The sequence below is a fragment of the Alexandromys fortis genome, unplaced genomic scaffold (genome assembly GCF_014885135.2).
Source record: "Alexandromys fortis isolate MF-2015 unplaced genomic scaffold, M_Fortis_MF-2015_v1.1 scaffold_83, whole genome shotgun sequence".
In the NCBI taxonomy this organism is placed as follows: domain Eukaryota; kingdom Metazoa; phylum Chordata; class Mammalia; order Rodentia; family Cricetidae; genus Alexandromys; species Alexandromys fortis.
In genome coordinates this window covers 2,050,794-2,074,326 of record NW_026068001.1, presented here as the reverse complement: position 1 = coordinate 2,074,326, position 23,533 = coordinate 2,050,794, and the positions used below count along the sequence as shown (strand labels likewise).

Here is a 23,533-nt window from a genome sequence, read left to right as displayed (position 1 = left end):
CACTCTACCCAGTTAGCAAAGATAGGTACAAAATAATCTCTGCATGGAGTCTGGGGTCTTAAATAAGGACTAATTATGCACATGCCATAAGGCTCATCTTAGAGAAAGGACCATTTCCTTTCTTTTGCTATCCAACGAGCCCAGGCAGGATAGCCCAGGTACTGACAATGAGATTTCTTTTAAAATGAAGGAAAACTGAGGCATGTCTGTATCCACAAGAAAGGTACAAGTGCATATCCATGGATGAAGCCCAATTTCCTCCCTAAGTTCATTTCCCTATGAAAAAGCAAGGGAAGAAGCCTGCAGAAGCCTTTGCCAAGGATGCTGAAAGGAAGGGGAAATGTGCTTTTGGACACAAAGAGTTGGGGAAAGAACTCAGTAACAAAGAGGGTCAACAGGCATGATAGGAGGTACATAAACCATAGTACAGCCCTGCCTTGTTAGAACAGAAATGTAAGGCACAGGATATTGCTGTCTTCCTCTAGGCTCCCCACAAGCTGAGCATTGGCACAACCCAGTGCAGCTGCAACCCGCATGAGAGACCCCTCATTCTCACAGTATGAGAAAGAATGGAGGAAAGTAGCTCCTGGATTCAAAAGGCTCAGAACAGAGAGTGTGAGTCAGACAGCTTTAAAGCTCTGCTTTACCATTTAATAAGCTGGGTGACCTGAGCAAACCTCTCAATGTCTCTCATTTTTCTCATCAAAAAACTAAAATAGTGTTGAGGTACTATGAGAAATTAAGGAAGTTAATAATTATAAAATTCCTAGAATAGGGTTTAGCACACCCCTTGACTTATAATAGCTCAACTTATAATATTTCTTAATAAAACCTGCAACTATCCAGGCCCAGAACCAGGGTTATGGGTTGGCCCATCCTAATATCCACCCTATCTGTGATCTGCTAGAGCACGTGAAAGAACTGATCCTACAGACCCAAAACTGCAGGATCTCCATGACACAGAGCAACAGCAGGATAACCAAGAGGAGTTCCAGTGAAGGTCCAGCATCCTTAGTGGAGCAGAAACCAGAGAGACCTCGAACCAGATCAATGAAATGACTCTCTGCAATGAGTATGTGCAAGTAAACATGTATGAACTAAAGGCTATACTGCAAGACTCACTACATCAAGTAAACATTATGGACTAAAGGGTATACTGCAAGACTCACTACATCACACCACAGTTTCCACAATGAAGATTCCTCCCCCCCCAGCCCTTTGTTCTTTTTTCTCTTAAATCTTATGGGGGGGCACTGTAAGGGCAGAGGGCAGATATGCAGGGACTGAAAATGAATGGGCTCAAGACATAAAGAATAAATAAATAAAAAGGAAGTCTTTAAAAAAATAGCAGAGAAATGATGATATCCCACAGAAATTATACTTGTACTATATTCTGAATTTGGATCATTACCCAGAGTAGCAGAACTATCCTCTCTCAGGGTACTGGGATGTACCTCCCAGTCACCTCTGAACCCATGAAGAGAACAGCTGGCATCCTAAAGTACACTAATGGCTAAGATGGGGGTTGCAGGACATTAGGTAGATTCAAGTCATTTGATGGGTTTATCAACATTTGTATTAAGAACTCTTGCTTACATTTTTAAAAAATGACAACTAGAAGAGTTCCTGGTCGTGCCTAGGCCCCTCACCTGAGATGAAATTGAAGTTCTGTCCTCCCTCCTCATCTGGATTTCCAGCAGGAGCACTGTGGCTTGCCCTAAGAGAAGATGCTCCTCATTCTCCTACTTCTTCATTGTCCTAGTCGCAATTCAGATCTCTCAGCCATGACACAATCCCACTCTGTCCTGCCAGCTTTTCAGCTTAAGGAGGCATAGCAAGCAACATAGATGTGGTAATGGGGTCCAGAGGCAAACAGACTCCCAGGACACAACCAGGTTTTCGCTGGTTACATTTATTGTGCTTTGCAAAAGGATGAAAGACAGAAATAAACAAGGGATAGCAGCTACATTTCAACGTGAGGGCTAAGCAGCTTCCCGTCTACCCTTCACTCACATGGGTCACATATGAGTGCGAGAGGACAGGAAAATGTTTGTAGGTCTTGTTAACAAATGACAACAACAACCAAAAAAAAAAAAAAAAAACCAAAAACCCACAGTCTCTTTTCCTGCACTCTCAGACAAGCCAACTAACATGCTTCCTGACCCAGGGCAGCCCTAGACAAAAACCAAAGCAGACACCAAAGCCCCCAAATACCTTAACTCTATTGATCTGTGTGTTTTGAGATAGTATTCATGTATTTCAAACTGACCTTGAATTTAGTATGCAATCAAGGCTGATCTTGAACTTATGACCATTCTGTCTCTGACTCCCAAGTGCTGGGTATAGGCATTCATGTATCAACAGGTCTGTTCTAGACAGTGTTAGATATCAAACCAAGGGCTTTTCATAATTTAAACAAAAATCCTACCAAGTAGGTATACCACCAGCCCCAACTCCACCATTTTCAAAGAATTCAGGTGATCAAAATCATCCAAAGACAAGCCCAAAACATCCCAAGACTTCAATCATGAATGTTAATTCACTTTTTTAAGAGAATGGTGTTTCAAGCCGCAAAAGGCAACTAAAGGTCCCCACAATCCTGCCTTATCTTACATACCTGATCACCATATACCTAATTCTGGCCATATAACATCCCTTGACTTTTGGTTAACCATACACAGTTCATCCCATTTAGGATGTCACTTGTTGGTGGCAGAAATGTTTTCTTTTCTCTTTCTATCATCCAGCAATCAAGCATATTTGTTTAAATACAAAAACTGGGCAAAATATCAATTGCATCTAAGCAACCAATGAATTCATCACTATTATTCAGCTACAGTGAAGAAAAGTTGATGTGGGATGTCCTTCTGTATATGTGTTGCTTTTATTGGTTAATGAATAAAGCTGTTTAATTTTCTTAGAGACATATGCTGGAGCATTGTCTGTTTTTATTTGTGCAGGTACCCATGATGGCCATAACTAAGAAGATCAGAGATTAAAACATCCCAACTGTAGTACAAGTAATAAAAACCCAAATGTAGCATAATTAATAAAAACTCGGAGACAGATATTGGGGTTCAACCAGAAGGTCAGAAAAGAAAACAGCCAGCCACTGGCTCTTACCTCTACCTCAGTCCAAAATGGCGATCCTGCCTCCAGGAATCTCAGGATGCGGCTGTTTCTAAGGGCTTTTTCCTCCCATTTTATAATCCTCTCTAGGGCTGGGATTAAAAGCATACACCACTACTGTCTGGTTTCTATGGCAAGCAGGTGTGGCTACTGGGATTAAAAGTGTTTGTTACTACTGCCTGTCTGTAAGGCTGACCAGTGGGGCTGTTTTACTCTCTGATCTTCAGACAAGCTTTATTTATTAAAATTCAAATGAAATATCAGTATAAAAAGTTATAGGATTTTAAAAGCCCCAATGTCTGAATGGCAGTAATCCTTACAAAAATGACATGGAAAATGCTACAAGATTTAGCTAAACTTCTCTCAATTTTATGAGGAGGCAGGCACTTCAGTGATCTTAAAGCTAGTATCTTTTTTAAAAACAGTTCTTGGAAAGGAACTTAAGGCCTCATACATGCTAGACACTTTATACCACTAAGGTACATCCTAGGCTCCTAAAGCTAATTTACTAATAACTTCTTCTGCATAGTACTCCCATACTCATCTTTGTTAAGTGGGGCCTATGTCCCTACACAATAAACAGTCAAATGCTTGAGGGGGCAATGGTTCACCAGATAGAAAGAAATACTTAGACTTGACCCAAATCTAAAACTTCTATTCTACAAAAGACACTACTAAGGAAATGAAATGATAAGCCATAGGCAGCAAGAAAATAGCAGGTAAAGAATTGGTACATCAAAAGATACACAAACCTACAAAAAAGGCTATAATAGGTCAAAGTATGTAAAAGATATAAGAAGATAGAGAATGATAAATAAGCAACAGAACGATGCTCATTGTCATTCATTAGTACAGAAATGTACTAAAAACCAAAACTGTAAGATACACGAGAATGGTTAAAATTAAAACTTCCTAAAAAAGCAAACACTGTGAAAATGTAGACCAGTCTCACATCTTCTGCACTATTCCTGGGAATGCAAATTATTCACTCATAAAAATGATTGTCGGGTTGTGGGGAAATTAAGCATACACTTTCCATACAAGTACAAATAAAAAACATAAACACATGCCCATACAAAGATATGTAAGCAAGTGTTCATTACACCTTTATCTATAATACCCACAAAGTAAAACCAACCAAGAAAAATGCTCAACAAATGGTCAATACATAAGTAAACTGTGAAACATTCATAAAATGGACAACTCAGAAACAAAAAGAAGACAAATTTCTGATAAGCTTTATGCTAAATCAAAGACATCAGTTACACAATGTTTCCCCAAAAGACAAAAGCACAGAGATAGCAAACATATCAGGAGTTGCCAAGAATTCAGGTAGGACAATGAACATGTTAAGCAAAAATACATGAAGGAATGTTCTATATCCTTATAGCGTCGGTAATCACACAAGTAGGTCACTATATATGTAAGCTATACATCAGTAAACATTTTTTATTATTTTTATTGAGCTCTACATTATTCTCTGCTCCCCTTGTTTCCTCTCCCCTCCTCTTCAACACTCTCCCAAGGTCCCCATGCTCCCAATTTACTCAGGAGATCTTGTCTTTTTCTACTTCCCATGTAGATTAGATCTATGTAAGTCTCTCTTAGGGCCCACATTGTTGTCTAGGTTCTCTGGGATTGTGAATCGTAGGCTGGTTTTCTTTGCTTTATGTTTAAAAAACACTTATGAGTGAGTACATGTGATAATTGTCTTTCTGTGTCTGGGTTACCTCACTCAAAATGATGTTTTCTAGTTCCATCCATTTGCCTGCAAAATTCAAGATGCCGTTAGTTTTTTTCTGCTGTGGCGTACTCCACTGTGTAAATGTACCACACTTTCCTTATCCATTCTTCGGTCGAGGGGCATTTAGGTTGTTTCCAGGTTCTGGCTATGACAAACAATGCTGCTATGAACATAGTTTAGCACATGTCCTTGTGGCAGATTGAGCATCCTTTGGATATATACCCAAAAGTGGTATTACTGGGTCTTGAGGAAGGTTGTTTGCTAATTTTCTGAGAAATCACCACACTGACATCCAAAGGGGCTGTACCAGCTTGCATTCCCACCAGCAATGTAGAAGTGTTCCCATTACCATACAACATCTCCAGCATAAGTTGTCATCAGTGTTTTTGATCTTGGGTAAGATGGAATCTCAGAGTTGTCTTGATTTGCATTTCTCTCATGACTAAGGATGTTGAACTTTTCCTTAAATGTCTTCCAACCATTTTAGATTCCTCTGTTGAAAGTTCTCTGTCTAGGTCTGTACTCCATTTTTTTATTGGATTATGTGTTCTTTTGATGACCAATTTCTTGAGTTTTTTTTATATTGAAGATCAGACCTCTGTCTGATGTGGGGTTAGTGAAAATCTTTTCCCATTCTGTAGGCTGTTGTTTTGTCTTGATGACAGTGTCCTTTGCTTTACAGAAGCTTTTCAGTTTTAGGAGGTCCCATTTAGTAATTGTTTCTCTCACTGTCTGTGTTGTTGGGCTCAGTCTCCTGTGACGATGCATTCAGTGTATTTCCCACTTTCCCTTCTATAAGGTTCATTGTGGTTGGCTTTATATTGAGATCACTGATCCATTTGGACTTGAGTTCTGTGCATGGTGTCAGATATGGGTCTATTCTCATTCTTCTATGTGTTGATATACCGTTATGCCAGCACCATTTGTTAAATATGCTTTCTTTTTTCCATTTGATTTTTGTTTTACTTCTTTGTCAAAAATTAGGTGTTTGAAGGTTTGTGGATTAATAGTCCGGTCTTCTTTTTTTTTTTTGGTTTTTTGAGACAGGGTTTCTCTGTGGTTTTGGAGCCTGTCCTGGAACTAGCTCTTGTAGACCAGGCTGGTCTCGAACTCACAGAGATCCACCTGCCTCTGCCTCCCGAGTGCTGGGATTAAAGGCGTGCGCCACCACCGCCCGGCTCAATAGTCTGGTCTTCTATTCAGTTCCATTGGTCCTCCTGTCTGTTCTTATACCAATACCAGGCTGTTTGCAGTACTGTAGCTCTGTAGTAGAGTTTGAAGTCAGGGATTGTGATGCCTCCAGAGGTTCTTTTATTGTACATGATTATTTTGGCTATCCTGAATGAGGTAAGCCAGACCCAAAAAGAGGAACATGGGATGTACTCACTCTTATTTGGTTTCTAGCCATAAATAAAGGACATTGAGCCTATAATTCGGGTTCTTAGAGAAGCTAAATAAGAAGGAGAACCCAAAGAAAAACATATAGGCATCCTCCTGAATATTAACCTTCATCAGGCGATGAAAGGAGACAGAGACAGAGACCCACATTGGAGCACCGGACTGAAATCTCAAGGTCCAAATCAGGAGCACCAGGAGAGAGAGCACGAGCAAGACTGGTTCAGCTGGTAAGGGGTCTACCTATTTTCATTTCCAGAAGCCAAATGGTGAAAGGAAATAAAGAACATGACGTATGACTGCAAGTTGTCTTATAACTTCCATAAGTACCATGGCACATGTGCCCACACACATACATTTATAAATTACACACACACACACAAATAAATAAATAAGTATAAGTTTTTTTAAGAATACAGTAAAAAAATAAGTAAATAGTAGATATCTGTTGGATGAATTAATGAATTGAGAGCTTGGTAGTTAAAGAACTTAAGGAAAACAGTGTATCTGGATAAGTTGACAAATATCTAAAACTAGAAGATAATGTACATAATATTTCAACTTAAATCTGATTTCATCAGAAGGGTTTGGCGCATTTGTAATGTTAGCATTTATAACATTACAACACAATACAAAGTGCTTGCTCCCTCTTTAGTATTACACTTATGCAATCTAACAGAGTATGATTCTGAGAACTTGCAATTTACTCTGTAATTGCAAACTTCAAAACATGATTAACATTTTAATGTAATAATAGTGGATCTCTGAATAAAATTTCTGATTTTTTAATTCAGAGATTCCTTCTGTTGATGATATTTTGGTTTGATCTTGATCAAATATTGATTTTTAATGTTGTCATTCAACATCTAGCTAACAAAGTTATTCAGTGACCAAGCTATCAATCTTTTCAAGCTCTAGGTAATGCTTGGCAAGTCTCCACCAATTGACTATTAAGATATACTTTGGTTTAGCCTTCCCTGTTTTCAAAGACTTGTTCTCAACTCAAAACTGGTAACTTTTACACAAAAACCCAAATCCATTTGCAGGACTTTGATTCCTTGTCTTTTCATTTTACATTCTTAATTGTTCTGGGATGCTAGGGATGGAACCCAGGACATTCCACATGCCTTCACATAATCTGCAGACTCAGATCAATTTTTACAAAAAAAAATTCAGAATAGGCATACAGTTTAAAGGGGTTATGGATGGGCTAGAGATGTAAATCACTTGGTAGAGCTAGTATGTTTCAGTTCTCTTAGCATGCGTGGGGTTGATCCCCAGCACTGAATAAACCAGAGGGGGTCACATCCACCTGTAATTCCAGAAGTGGAGGCCAAAGAATCAAAAGTTCAAGGTTATCCTCAGATGCACAAGACAGAGATATATGAGACCCTGTCTCTCCCAATAAATAAAGAATATTGGGTGAGATCTCATTTATAAATATCAAAATTATAAGTGTCAAAAAAGTAATCCAATATAAAAAACATAAATGTAACAAAAATATAAAATATCTATGAATAAACTTGAGAAATGTGCAAAACTTAAGAAAATTCAAGCATAGAGCAGAAGAAGGCATAGAAGGTCCCTGACTAGAAAGAATCATAAAAATGATAGCACCCATGTTGGCTCAGAAATCCACTGCTCTTCTAATAAAAATGCCAAACATGTTTGGCCAGGAGGTAGGCAAACTGATTCTAGAGTCACATGCCAAACCAAACAAACAAGAACCAGGAAAATGCAGGCGGGGGGGGGGGGGGGGGCAAGAAAAGGGCACTGGCCCAAGCACATTTAATATGTAATCTAAGGGTCTCAACAGTAACTATTGTGATATTATAGACAGCAACAGCCCAGGATGGGAAGCCTAGAAATGCACATAGCTGTTGTAGTGGGGCCAACCTGAACTTTTTAGCTACTCTGTTACAACAAAGAGTAATGTGGGAGAATATCTAATGACAAAGTCTAGACATCATTTAAAACATGAAAATGTAACAATCTGATAACAACAGAAGTCTAGAGGAGCAGAACACATAAACAGTGTGTGGACGGGGTTCCAACTGAAGAGAAGGTGTAACTCATAATGGATAGAGCTAACCTCCCTGATACACAGAAAAAGCTATTAGAATAAAGAAAAAGCCCATATGAAAACTAGAAAAAACTATAAGCAATTGACAGGAAAAATATATGAATCACCTGTAAACTTAAAAAAAAATCCATTCTTGCTAATAAAAGAAAAGCAAATTCTAACAGGATGATACTATTCTCTCATGATAACAAAAACATCCCAAAGTTTGACAGCATAGCTGTTAGTGAGAGTCTAAATACCCAATCTAAAATATTTATCCCAAATTATAAGCCATTACTCCTTCAATACAGTAATCTCAGGTCTAGACCTCTACCACGTGATACACCTGAACACAAATAACAACCTTGAGGTTATCCACAAGGTATTGTTTACTGTAACACCGGAAACAACCCTAGTGGCCACCAACAGAGGACTCCTTTGTAGTTAATCCACACAGAAAATCGTGAAACTTTACAGAATGATGCGGAAACAACTCCTTGGATGAAATAGGACAACACCAGAACAACTTAAATGAAAAAACACATTAGTGTGCAGGGCCATCAGCCTTTTGTAACATAATAGGTGGAAATTAGCACTTATGTGTCTATTTGCTTGCATTTATGAAAAACAAAACAAAAAGCCCACTGGAACAAGAAGCCAATGACAGTGTCAAGCAGAAATAAAGAGAATTTATTTTACATGAGGATCATGTGCATGTATTATCTATTTTTAAAATAACATTAAAAAAAAGTCCTGTCACATGCCTGTTCTTCCAGCTACTCAGAAGTCTAAAGCAGAAGGATCAGTTGAGCCCAGGACTTCAGAGATAGCCTGGGCAACATAGCAAAACCTCAACCCCAAAGAAAAATATTGCAATAAAGATTCAAAGAAGGCAAATTTAAAAAAAAATTAGGCAAAACTAAATATATTATTTAGAGGCACCCACACATTATGAACCTATAATGACTATTTTAACATTGTCAGACTATCTTTTTGTTGTTGATCTTTCTGTTAATACAATTAGGGTGTAGGCTGGTTTTGAAAGCCTTGGTTTCCATGGTTACATTCAGAGTACAGGCGCTTTCAAATGACTCATCTTTATGGAGTAGGACAAATTGCCACAAGACTTTTCTCGGTGTCTTCTTTCCCTCCCTTGACTTTGAATCTCCCCTTGACTCTCTGAAATCTGTGCACTGTTGCCCAGCTCTCTCCTGCAGCCACCTGAATTCCATTATTGTTATAATTTGATGTTTGTTAGCTTGGTAATAGGTGGTGAGAGGATTCTCTGACGTTCTGATAAATCCTCAACATTAGGCAGATATGGAATCCGGGTCTAGGGCTGGTAACCCACAACACACATATCCTTGATCCTCCATGGGCAATGATGAGTCAGGCGGAAATTATTTCACTTACTGTACTGCTCTGTGGCCAGTGGCTTTCCACCAAAACCCTCCATATTTTCCTGTCCCAAGGATTAAGACTTTTCATTCTTGGGAGCTGGCAGGGATGGGCTGGGAGAGACACCTGAGCAGATCTTGGCAGTGTTGGCTGTCCCCTACTACTGTAGGCAAACTTTCTCAGGATTTTCTCTGACCTTCATTAAAAGCACCTGGTGGGAATCCTAGATGAAAAGCTTGCACAAGAATGAGAATCTCTGCACCCCCAATCTCTGGCAAGCCCTTAAAATCCTGCTTTAACCTTCTTAATGGTTTACCCAGCTTTCAGCAGGGTCTGCCCTGGGTAAGCAAATGCTGGTGTGCCATCTGTGTATCTCACCCAGTTTCTGCTTGGATTCAAGAAAGTCTTTAATTTGCTACTTATCCAGCAGCTTCTAGCTGTATCTCTCTCTGAGCCACAGCCAGATTTCTGTATATTAGTATCAAATACATATGTGTGTATGTATGTTCATATATATATTTACACCTTACATATATGACAAATGCTATATGGCTAAGCCACATCCACAATCTCTCATAAGGTTTTCTCAATAAGGTTTCCTCATAAAGGTTGGATATTTGCAATATGAAAGAGTGTATTAAGTAAATTGTACAAAATAACAGTTCACTAAATGCTCTGCTAATCAGACAGACATTAAAAATTTGGAAAGCCCAATAGTATTAATATCTAGTAAAGGATTCTGATCAGTTCCAGTTGCAATTAAAGACAACATTTATTTTATTAACTTATATACTGTTGCAATACACAAAATTCTTGATTTCCATTTGGCATCTTAGGGGGACAAAATGGTCGAACCCTGTACCTTAACATCGTGAAGTGCATCACTGGCCCAGTCAGGTCCTCCATAGCAATAGGGGAACCTAAGAACAGCAGGAACTAAGCAGCCCTTATACCCTGGAGATGCCTCTCACAGAAACTCAGCTTTAACCAGGGAATCTTCTAGCAGTCCCTGTACTGCAGAAATGTGAAGTCATCATTATAGAAGCAAATAACACCAATTCCAAGGGATTAGTACCTTCCCCCATGCAGTATCCCTGACTGAGTTCATCCAGCAGAGTAATTTCGTAATTTGGAAGTGCCAGGGTATCACTGTTAGCATGGCTCCATGACAAAAAGCCATTGTAACAAAAATGACTATCACTCTGCCTCTTCAGATTAATATGAACGTGAAACTGCATGCATGGTTAGTTATATTATAAAAGGTCCTTCCTTCTGTCCTATCTACCACCACATTCTCTCCCTAAATTTCAAAAAAATACACCATTGGTAGGTAAGTTTACAAAAATAACTCAGGTGAGAATTTTTGTTTCTTTTTGTGGTACTGGGAATCAAACTCAGAGCTTTACATGCATGCTCTATGACTAAGACATATCCCCAGCCTCTCATGTGAATTTTCTTTAATGCATGGATTCAACATATTAAACCCAAACAGATGTTTCTTATAATTACCTCACTTCACCTTTTACAGAAACTTCTAGAGTAGCTGCAGCTAGTGCCTCAGCACCCAATCCTTTCTTCCAAGTTTGCTAATATGGATAAAGCTTCCTGACCTGGATCATACAACTTTCCTCCTCTCTTCTGGTCATATCTAGATACTGCATCTACGGCACAGCAGAGGAAGCCCTTGAGGGTGAATTTTATACTCCTTGAACTTAAGGGACTCAGCCAGTTTTCTGCCTTTTCTTGCTCCACTACACATTGCAAGGAGAAACAGCAGGGGGACAGTGCGTTTTAAGGTCCCCTTCCAAGTGGCTGCCTATATGCATTCAATGAGAAGGTGGTCGGGAAGGAGAAGCCAAGGCAGGTAATTCTTCCTCTATCTCTCCATTCTCTCTCCCTCTCTGTCAGTCTCCACATCTGTCTTGCTCTCACACTCCCTGGCTACATATTCTCATAGCTGAAGCTCTCACAACACAGTCCTCTCTCCAGATCTCATGCTTTCCTAGATGCCTTCCTAGTGTTCCAGGTCCTCACAAGAGGCCTTATCCCTGAGTTCTAATAAAAACAACTACCTTGTTTTGGTGTTAGTACAGGAGTTGGTAGTCATCTCTAAGCTGCTTCAACAGTCTAACTGGCATCTTTATTCTTCTGATTTTTTATCTAACAGTTGCCTCCTACTAAACTACCTGCTGGTTTTCTCCTGGCTAGACTTCATCAGCCACATCAGACCTCTACCATATTACTCTGTACTAGATAAAAATCACCACAGTTTCTCTGCGAGTTTGAGGTCAGCCTGGTCTACAGAGTGAGTTCCAGGACAGCCAGAGCTACACAGAGAAAACTTGTCTTGAAAAATAAAAAAAAAAAAGTCACCACACTATTACCACCTTGTCTGTCTCTCTTCCATGCCATCATAAACAATCTGCACAGTACTGCCATTGAAAAAAAAACAATTCTTTCATTCATACTACTGAAGAGAATGATTGTGGCTAGTTCATAGCCTACCTCTGAATGAAATCTTTTCTTCCTCTAGTTCTCTCAGAGCTAAAATGTAGCCAAGAGAGTCGTAGACTAGAAAAAGACAGTTCATGATAAGCCTACTTCAAGTGTGTCTGTAAATACATAATCATATCTAACCACATAAATATACATAAAAAGTTCACAATTCAAGAAAAATAAATATCAAATGATAGAATGTACATGTACAGGGTTTCAAAACTGAGAATCAAAATTTCTTTATAAACAAAAGCTTCTACTTCTAGACAAGATAGAAAATGGAACAGGGTTTATACCTTTTTACACAGAATATATGACATGGTGGTTTTGAAAAGAGTAACCATCAAGTAGTGGATGCCAATGATCCCTGGGATGGAAAATATGAGGCGAATTCTGCGACTGCCCAGCCTACTGTACTGAGTTTGAGGGTCAGAGGAGAGAGAGGGGGGAGTAAGCGAAGCCTGACAGCTGCCCAAGTCAAGAAACTCAAGAGTACAGACACAAAAATCACCTAAATGTCACTTGACAGAGAAATTTGATCTAGCTACACAAGGACAGAATTCTGGAAATCCACAGAGGGGCTTTCCTTCAAGTATTAAAGGCATATTCTCACATGTATATGAGGGGAAAGCAAAACGTATGTAAAGAGGACAATACATCCAGCAAGAGTGGCTCTAACGAAACAAACTGGAATGATATTTGATTCACAAGGCCCTGTACAACAGAAGGAACATGGTCTTGCCTCAGAAGTGAGGGTAAACAGCCTATGAGCAACAATCGTTTCAGACACACCTACCAAGTCATAAAAGATCAAATCACTTCCAAGCAAATGTACTGCACCTAGCAATTTATAGATGCCAAAAATGACTAGTGTACAACGAAGAAAAACTCTTGAAGACTGATGGGCATGTAAAAAGGGAGGAAAATAAAAGCTACAAAATATTCAAGTGAAACTGACCCAAATGCTAGAAGCACAAAGCAAAGACAGGTATTTAAAAACATATTATAAGATATCCAATATATTCAAAAAGTTAAACAGAGATATAAGAGCTAAATGGGACTTCAGAGCATAAGGACAAGAATTTTAAGAAATAAAAAAACATACTGGATTACACTCATGGCAAATCAAGTTACAGGAAAAAAAAAACTTTAACTGGAGGGCAAAGCAATAGACACAGCCCAAAATGAAACACAGGCCAGGCAAGGTGGCACATGCCTATAATTTTAGCGCTTGGAAGGCTATGGCAGGAAAATCACAACTTTGAGCCCAGTCTGGGCTACATATTTAGACACTGTACTAAAATATACAAACAAGCAAATAAAAGCAGAAAAGACTATTCAATTCATTCTATAAAGCTAATGTTACCCCAACACACCAAAGCAGACCCTATCATTCGTAAGCATGAAAATTCTAACCAAAATTTTAACAAATCATTTCTATAATGTATTAAAAGAGTGGTGCATCATAACCAAGTGGAGTTTATGCCAGGAAGGAATCCAAAGTTTGCTATTCAAAAGTATATACTATACTGTATTCATAACCAGGAAATGAAAAATACACAACCATCCCAACAACCACATGAGGGGCACTTGAAAGTCTCTCACAGCCGCTCCTGCTAACCCTCTCAGCAGTGTAGAAACAGAAAGGTGTTTCCTCTATTTGATAAACATTTGTAAAAATACACAGTTAACATTAATAGTTCAAGAAAAGACTTACCACACCAGCTCTACTATTGTAATAAAATGTTCTGCCTGGCACGGCTAGACAACAAAAAAAGATATGCCACCTTTAATCACAGCACATGGGAAGCAGACACAGGCAGATCTCTATGAGTTTGAAGTTAGCCTGGTCTACAGATTGAGTTCTAGGCTAGCCAGGACTGCATAGAAAATTTAAAAAAGAGAGCAAAAGAAATACCCTGCAGATTAGAGAGAAATAAAACTATCATTACTCACAATATGATTGAATATGTATAAAATCTGATAGAATAATCAAAAAGCTACTGAAATTAAAATGTGAATTTAGCAACACTACAGGATATAAGATTTAGGTGCAAAAATCTATTATATTTCTATATATTTGCAACAAAGAACTGGAAATTAAAAATCATAAAAAAGAAAAATTATAATGCCAGCTAAAATACTTAAGGATATCAGTTCACCAAATACATGAAGACCTGTACATTTAAAACTAGAAAACATTTGAGGCCAGTCTGGTCTATAGAGCTAGTTCCAGGACAGCCAGCGCTATAGAAAGAAACCTTGTCTCAAGAAAAAAAAACCTAGAAAACAATGCTGAGATGAAACCCCAATGCTAAAGAAACCCTAAGTAAGTAAAGAGCTGTGTCTATAATGATCATTCTCCTCAAATTAAGTACCAATTGACTATGTCAATCAAAACACCACCAAGACATTTTGCAGAGAGAAATAAGCTCACTCTGAAATTGACGTGGGAAGGTCAAAGAACTGGAACAGCTCAAGCACTCTTACAAAGAAAGAATAAAGACGCACACTATCCAATTGGAAGACCCATTATAAACCAGCAGTAAAAAAACTGCAGTACTGGCAAAGACAAATAAACAGATTAGTAGATCTATAACGAACAATTTAGAGGCAGAGCTACATAACTACAGGTAATTGATTTTTGACAACGATGAAAATGTAACTCAATAAAAACAGCAACTTTCAACAAAATTACTGAAACAACTGAATGTCTTTACACACAAAAAACTTGAATCTAAACCAAAATGTCCTATCATCTACAAAAACTAACTGAAAACAAATTCTAGATCTAGATGCAAAGGTATAAAATATTTAGATGAAAACAAGAGAGAATCTTTTAAACCTGGGTTTAGTCAACTATAGCTTTTTAGACATGTGTCAAACAGACAATGCTACCAAGCCTATCACAATATAAAAGTTTAGTTCTAAAAATGGACATGGTTAAGCTGGGTGTGGTAGTGCTAGGTGAGCTGCACAGCTGCTCTAGAAAACAGTTTGGCAGTTTTCATGTGAAATGAAACCAGTGATTAATCTACTACCCAGCAACTTCGTTCTTCATAACTTACTATAAAAATGAAAACTTACATTCATTCATACAAAAACTAATATAGTAGCCCTAGTCATAACCATTCCAGATTGAAAATAATCCCAGTATCCTTCAACTGTGGTATATCCACCAAAGACAATCCCATAATGTATCTTAGGCAATAATACTCATTTTATAAATTAATTAATCCTTTTGTCAATTTTAGACAACAAATACTCCAATAAATAAAATCAAATTTAGACAATAAATATTCATTTATTAGAGAATCATACAGAAGAGTGATTCTCAAAGGCCTTACACTGACAATGTTAATCCCTAAACATTATATACTATTTGGCTCCATTTACAGATTACACTTGAAAACACAACACTAAAGTGATAAACAGCACACCTGTGATAGTATGACAGTTTCCTTGTCATTCGCATGTGTGTGTGTGTGTGTGTGTGTGTGTGTGTGTGTGTGTGTGAGAGAGAGAGAGAGAGAGAGAGAGAGAGAGAGAGAGAGAGAGAGAGAGAGAATATATCACATGTTGGGGGTATCAGAAGAGAGTAGAGTTACAGACAGTTGTCAGCTATTAGATGTGAATGCTGAGACCCACACTCAAGTCCACTGGGAGATCAGCAAATGCTCTTAACGACTGAGCCATCAGTCCAGTTTAATACGGTTTTTTTAAAGGGTGATGGAACTAGCCTTGCGTGATCTTTGTTATAGTTGTGGTTACACATATCTATATGTATGTTGGAATTATAAAACTGCATGTAAAAAAGTTCATTTTCTTTATGATGACTTTTAAAATAAAATTAAAAACTAAAAAACAATAACAAATAAAGAGGGCATAGGTATAAAACTAAGGCAGTCTCATAAACACAAAAATCTAACAACAGTCAGCTGACATCACCTTAGTCTACAGGAATAAAGTTCATACAACAGGCCTGATGTTGCTAGCCCTGGAATGGACTACTTTATATGAGCAATCCTTACAATAGTTCCTTGGAATGTGTCTGTGAAATGTTCTCTATGCTGCTAGTTGATAGACAACATTATTTGTGTGCCAGTAACACTAAATTCTGTTATACTGTCGTAGGAAGATTGTTTTCACAAATGCAATTTATAGTAAACACCTGTTTTCCACCTGAGTGCCAGAAATTTCAGAGAGAGGGCTCAATTGTAGGGTAGCTGCCTAGAATGTACACGATCCTGAATTAGACCTCCTCCGCTGCAGGGCTCAAGAGAGCCTACCTAAGCAAAAATGCGAGTGTGTGTTTGCCAGAGGATGAAGCTAGTCCTGTGCAGCTGGAGTTACAAACTCACACTCAACTCCCCTATGGAAGTACTTGAGAAGCTCAAACTAAACTCTTCCAGACTCCACTCATTATGAGTTTTTCCCTTGCTGATCCTTCTGTGTCCCCTTTCACTGTAGCAGCATTCAGGATGTAGAATGGATGCTGCTGGAAGCTCCTAGCCAGGTTTACAGTGAGGATCAGAAGAAAAAGACAAGTCTGAAAACCTTAAAGGTCCAAGAAAAGATATAGCATAGAAAGGAATCTGAAGAGATTAAAATAATTTAAAAGTAGGGATTGAAGAGAATGCTCTATAGTTAAGAGTATTTCCAGAAGATCTGAGTTCAGCTCCCAGCAGCCATGTCAGGTGGCTCAAGACTGCCCACAATTTCAGCTTCATCAAATATGACACACTCTTATTGCCACCTCTAGCACCTGCACACATGTGACACACATACACACACACATACACACAAATACACATTGAAAACAAAAATCTTTTTTAAAAAAAAACTACTTTTAAAAGTCTTTCAATCCAAGCAGAGGTGGTGTAAACCTTTAATCTCAGCATTTGGGAGGCAGAGGCAGGCGCATCTCTATGAGTTCGAGGCCAGCCTGGTCTACAAATGAAGTTCCAGGACAGGTAGGGCTGTTACACATTGAAATCCTTTCTCAAAAAGACAAACAAGTCTTTCAAAAGAATCCACGTATTTTGCAACAAAACAATGAGAAAAAAAAATACAGAGGGTATCTTTGGAATTGACCATACACCCCCCCAAATTGGAGTCTCAAAGGGAGTTTGTCACTTTTCTAGTTTTGTATGCAAGTGGAATGAGCTTCAGAGTCATTGAAGCTTCCTCCCAGACTTCAAAGGAATACCTGGGAAGCTCGGTAATGTGCAGCAGGCAGCCCTCAAGAGGGCAATGTATGAAATTGGGAGAATTAAATAAAAGATGCAATGCAGAACCCAGAATATTGGAGATGACTAGAAAGGTTGGAAGCAGGAGAAAATCCATGTGCGATACAACCAGCAAGGCTATAGGGGTAGGGCTACCAACCCCTCCGACCTCATGTCACACCACAACACATGCCACACCACCACATGCCACAGGTGCTAGACATAAAGCTCGAGGGTTTCCCTGCAGGGTTTCAGTCTTGCTCTTGTCTGATCCTTCTTTTCTATTTCCCTATCCTCCTTTTTAGAATAGGTACTCTCCTCTGTGCCATTATTCTACAGGGGCTCACAGCTAAGAGTTGATTTCATTGTTCAGAGGAAATTTTGGACTTGAACTTTTAAGCAGTGCTGGAACTATTGAGACTGGGGGTTTTGGAGATGGACTAAATCTATTTTACAATATGAGTTATGAGCCTTTAGTGGTGCAATGTTATGAATGGAAGAGATGTGTTTGTGTACTGTGGCTCAACCAATAAACTTGTAAAGGAGGGTTAACTATGATCAATCATATGACTGGACAGAGAAGCACCTAGAATGCTGAAATGTACCTTTGGATGTATCTGTGAAGGTGTTTCCAGAGAGGATAATCTAAGAAAGACTTTCTCTGAAAGTAGGCAACACTATACCATGGATGGGGAACTGGATTAAATAAAAAGTGGGGAGGGAGAAGTAGCCAATGCAGCAGACACACATTCTGCTTCCTGGGCAACATAACGAAAACCCCTGTGCTCCACTAAGCCCTCCACACTGTGACAGGCTGAAATCATGGAGACAAAACCAATCCTTCTCCCTTAAGTCGTTTCTCTCTGGTATTTGGTCAAAGCAATGAGAATCTCACCAACACAGATGCCCAAATGTAAGACTAATGTTCCTACATCATATTTGATCCTTTCATACTTTGTCTGGAAGGTCTACTCGCAGGCTGTGCTTAGCAATCTAGCTACAGTCATCAACAGAGCAGCAGCAAGGAACCCACAACCCAAAAAACTTTGCAATGGCTGACCAGTAAGTCTTCAGAAAGCTGGCAGACATGGAAAAAGGAGAATTAAGAAGCAGGTGGCAGGCTAGTGTCGTCTAGAGATATTATTTTGGATACACGTCATTTGTCACAAAACACTATAGAGGAAGTAGAACTACTGTAAACATGAGAACCACAATTAACTGACAGGCTATTTATGCCACCTTCCCCTGCCTCAAAAATTTGTTATTCCGGCTGTGCAGACATGCAGGACCCTGTAACTTCAGGATGGTGCTTAATCACCTACAGAGACAATTGGAAGCTCCCTAGTCTAGCGGAACAGGTTAGACTGGTGCCTTGCTAATGCTTCACACAGATATCTACAGCTGGCCACAGATATCTACAGCTGGCATGTTCAGGTCTGGGGACAGCTTTCAAACTCCCTAGAAAGTCAGGTCTGGGAATACTGTGCCTAGTAGCACCTTGGCCTCTTGTCAGGAATGAACGCACTATCCTTAGTACTTGTCTTTTACTACAAATGCTAAACATTCACAATATATCTCTTACTGTCTTTAGGTCCTTTGTACCGAAACAAATACTTACTACTACAAGATCTATTGGTGTAAATTCCTAACGAAATAACTACTCCCTGGGGACAATGGGATGACATACCATGATATAAATAGGGAGAAGTGGGTGCCACATTCAGTGATTTAAGAAGCACACACATCACAACTGATACAGAAAGGAAGCATAGACATGCTACTGGGTAATTACACTTCTACAGTTCAAAAACCAAAATGCACAAATAAGTACATAACGACATCTCCCTTCCACTCAAAAGTCACAGCTACCAAGGTTCTGTCCCCTAAGGAAACCAATGAATAGTCCGTTACATTTACTTCCATAGATATTTATAACTATACTACTTTATTTGTTTAATACTAAAGCTATTCCTCTCAGATTAAATATCAGTTCAATAGAAAAAGGTGGGAAACTCCTGGGTATTTACTCAAAGGACTCCAAGACAAGAGATCCCTGCACATCCATGCTTACTGCAGCAGGACTCACAACAGCTAAACTATGGAACCAACTTAGGTGTCTGTCATCAGAAAAAGTGGATAAAGAAAATGTGCTATGTATACACAATGGAATTTTACTCATCCATGAATAATGAAATTATGTGGTTTGCAGTACCAGATTATCACGATAAGTAAATTAAGTCAGACTCAAGAAGACAAATATTGCATATTTTCTCTCATTTGTGAATCCCAGACTTTATAGATATAACAAAAACTCATGACATGAACATAGAAGCTTGAATGTCTAAAACAGTGTTTCTCAAGATGTAGGCTGTGATCCCTTTGGCAAACCTCTGTCTCCAAAACTACTTACATTAGAATTCATAACAATAGCAAAATTACAGTTATGAAGTAGCATTTTGGGGTGGGGTCACCACAATGTGAGGAACTGTATTAAAGGGTCACAGCACTAGGAAGGCTGAGAACCACTTCTCTGGGGGAAGAAAAGGAAACAGCAGGAGGAGAAAAAGTAGAGGATAGCAGGGTATGAGGAAAACACTGTCAAAATACATTAATCACTTGTGTCAAATGTTCTTAAGAAAACCAGTAATATGTACAATGAATATATGCCAATAAAACAGATGACAGGAAAGAGACTTTTAAAAACTTGAAGGGTTTTGGATTTCGAAATTGAACATTTTAATTCATAAAAATTTATTCATAAAAAAATTCTGAAGTTAAATTGTAGCTTCCAGAAATTAATATGCATACCCAGAACAGAGCAGATCCTCAACATCCCTAAGCCTTCCTGACCTTTATTACTCAGAGACAAGAGGACAACTACTCACTTCCTCTATGGATACTGAGAAATAAAATCAGATTTCTTTGTCTGTGGGCAGATGCATGTGTGTGCACAGGTGTGTCCATGTGTGTACATTAAGGCACATCTGCAGAGTCAGAGTGTCCTGCCTTATTACTCTAATAATCTTAAGTACATAGTGGAAAATTTAGTAATCAATTAAAATTAGAATTCAGATTTTGATCAAAAATTGAACAGAAGATCAAATGTCCTGGAAAGAAATGTTTTCTCACAATTACAAACAACCCAAATCAACATATTAATATTTGACATAACCCAGGAAATCACACTTTGAAAAAAATAAATTTCTCAATACATTTAAAAGCAGCAAGAAGACCCAAAGACATAGAACAAAATTATACAGGCATATCATGAGATTTATAACATGACTATCCACAAAATGAAAGAGCACACTGGCATGTGGTCCCAATTACTAAAACAGTGAGGTGACTTTCTGAAGTATATATGAGTGCAAGAAAAGCCTACTGTTGTTTTTAAACCTTATGATAAAGATGACTGGAGCTGGGTGTGGTAGCTCATACACGTAATCCCAGTACTCAGAAGGCTGAGGCAGGAGGACTGCCCTAAATTCAAGGCCAACCAAGGCTACACAGTGAATTTCAGGACAGTCTAGGCTACTCTGCAAGACCCTGTCTCGAACAAAATCCAAAGATAAAAATTACTGAATTCTATGAACATAGAATAATCCTCAGAACACATATTTTTATCCCCATTTATATTCTGTCTTTGAGCATGCATTTATGAGTCTGTCAAATGTACTACCTATTTCTCACTGTTCTTTAAGGAGTTGGTTCTGAGACCTATAAGATAAATATATGCTCATAGCTTTGTATAAACATACAAAGGCAGTCCTTCATTTCCAACATGGCTCTGAGGCAATCATCTAAGATGGCAGCATATTTCAATTCCTCACTCACTATCTGCCCAGGAAACATCTCGGTTTACATGCTTTCCTCATGTCATACATTTGTTACCAACTAAAACATACTACAGAGGCTTTTTGATCAAGTATGGAGGCCAAAGTCTGGCCTGAGACTTGTGATTTCCCATAACCACCTAGATTTTTGATTTTATGGTTTCAAAATCTGTTTAGGTCACTACTTCCAAACTGAAAGACTCCCAACTAGTCCCTTATACAATTTGTTTGAAAGGGTTTGGTAGCCATAAGCCCTGGTTATTAATAACTAACCAAGAACCATGAGACCCAAAAGGCCCAGGACCAAGGGTAATTCACACATTTAAAGTTAAGAAATTAAAGATTAATTTCTATTCTGTCAGGGATCCCTGGGTAAAAACTGGAGTATACTGTGATGAAGAATAATGCTCTGGCTTGGGAGACAGTTCTGAAGGGGGGCTCTTTTATGATGGTTTGGGGCTTTCACACCCCTGAATTAAGTTTAAAAAGAATGCTTGGCTCCAGTTTGGAGTGACTGGGGTAGGAGTAAGGAGAGAATGACAGGAGGCACAGAGGAAAAAAAGGATGACTCAGATTGTAACTGTTATTATCCACGTCATAACCCTGTCCACGCAACATGCTGTGTACTATTCAATCTAGAAAGGAAAGTGGTATCAGCCCATCCTTAACAAAAGAATCAAAACCATCACTTTTCCCTCCATACACTCAGAAATGTTTCTTCAAAGTTGCTCCTTGTTACCAATTTAGGGGTAGAAGAGCTACCCCTGGCTTGCAGAAAGCAAGGAAATAGGTATAACTTCCCAAGGGACATTAAGGATTCCTGTCTCAATAGTTAGGCCTGACATAGTGGTGTCACTACGATGAGTCCTAGACCACACTCACCTTTCATCCCTCCTCGGACATTATTGACAAGAGATAAAAAGAACACAGTCCTCAGAAGTGAACCCCTACCTGGAATGACCATCATGGGCAGCCCAAAGTCAAGACTTAACATTCAGACCTCTTTCTAACCCCTCTGTGGCCTGTCCCCTGGCGCGGCACAGCTCCCTGAGAAATCACCCACCTCCTGCCCCTGTGTCCTCTACAGATCTAAACTGGGGTAGGAAAGGGGGTCAAGGCTGATGGAGAGGGGCACAACAGAAACATAATCAAGCAGAGGGGCTAAGAGATCTCCTCTGTGTCTTTCATCTTGGTTCCTGGTAAAGAAACGTTGAAATGGGACAAAAATGCTTTTAAGCATAGCACAGAGTCATAAAAATGCAGAGAGTTGACCTTGGAAAGCCACAGCGTCTCAGCTGGAAACGCAAAAGAAGAAACTCCTTGGGAAGTGAAGCCGGAGAACTGTGCGGCAGCCCGGAGGAGCACAGCCGGCCGCCCAAGGGACGTTGGCAGGGCAGTGGCAGGGAACTCACCATAGATCATGGCCAGCCCGGTCTCGTGCAGGAAGCGCACCCGGCGGTGCTTGAAGAGCCAGATGGTGAGGATGGTGAGGGTGAGCAGCAGGATGAAGGTGAGCAGGCTCACGCTGTCCTGCCGGTGGCTCTCCTCCGCCTCCTTCTCGGTGGCGAGCTCCTCCATGGCGCTGCTGTCCTCAGCCGCCGCCCCAGAGGAGGAGGCCGCGGCCCCGAGCCGCAGCCCCCGACCCAGCAGCACTGGCAACAGTGGCAGCAGCAGCAGCCGCGGCGCCAGCGTCCAAACAGCCCTCCCTGGACCGGGGTGCGCCGCGTCACTAGGCTCCATGACTCCGGGGCTGCCCGCGCGTCTTTCACGCGGGGACCAGCAACAGCCCGTGCAGTCCTCGGCAGCTTCCCGCGGTGCCGACCTAGCCCGTGGCTACAGCGCAGCTCCTCCTCCTGCCGCTAGCGCCCGGCCAGGGCTGCGCCAAGCTGCGGGGGAGGGGCGCTCGCAGTGCGCAGGATCCCCAAGCGCCGCCCCCGGCCCGCGCACCTGTTCGCCGTCGTTGTCGCTGTCCCCCCCCCCCCCCCCCCCCCCGCCCTGGCCTAGAGCACGGCCACCGGGCTGTCCGGGTGGGGCGGGCTCTATCCTCCTCCTCCTCCGCCAGGCAGGCAGCCAGCCCTTTGGTGGCGCCGTGCTGACCGTCCTGTCCAGGAGTACCTGGTCAGACCGTCTGGGGTCTGCTAACCAGTTTCTGGGTAGTAGCCCTCACGCTACCTAAAAGGGACTGCAGAGGTCACTTGCTCCTGGCAAGAAACATCAGCTAGGACTGACTCGCTGCGAGATCTCCAGT

At 40.1% G+C, this 23,533-nt stretch overlaps 1 protein-coding gene across 1 annotated transcript in view; it reads right to left on the bottom strand.

Moving 5' to 3' along the window:
• The window catches only part of Slc9a7 (solute carrier family 9 member A7), a 139,457-nt gene extending 116,299 nt beyond the window's left edge, over positions 1–23,158 (bottom strand). The window contains exon 1 of the mRNA XM_050160965.1: positions 22,698–23,158. Coding sequence (XP_050016922.1) covers positions 22,698–23,025 — 328 coding nt within the window. The 5' untranslated portion in view covers positions 23,026–23,158. The remainder of the gene's footprint in view (positions 1–22,697) is intronic.
• Between the last annotated feature and the right edge of the window lie 375 nt (positions 23,159–23,533).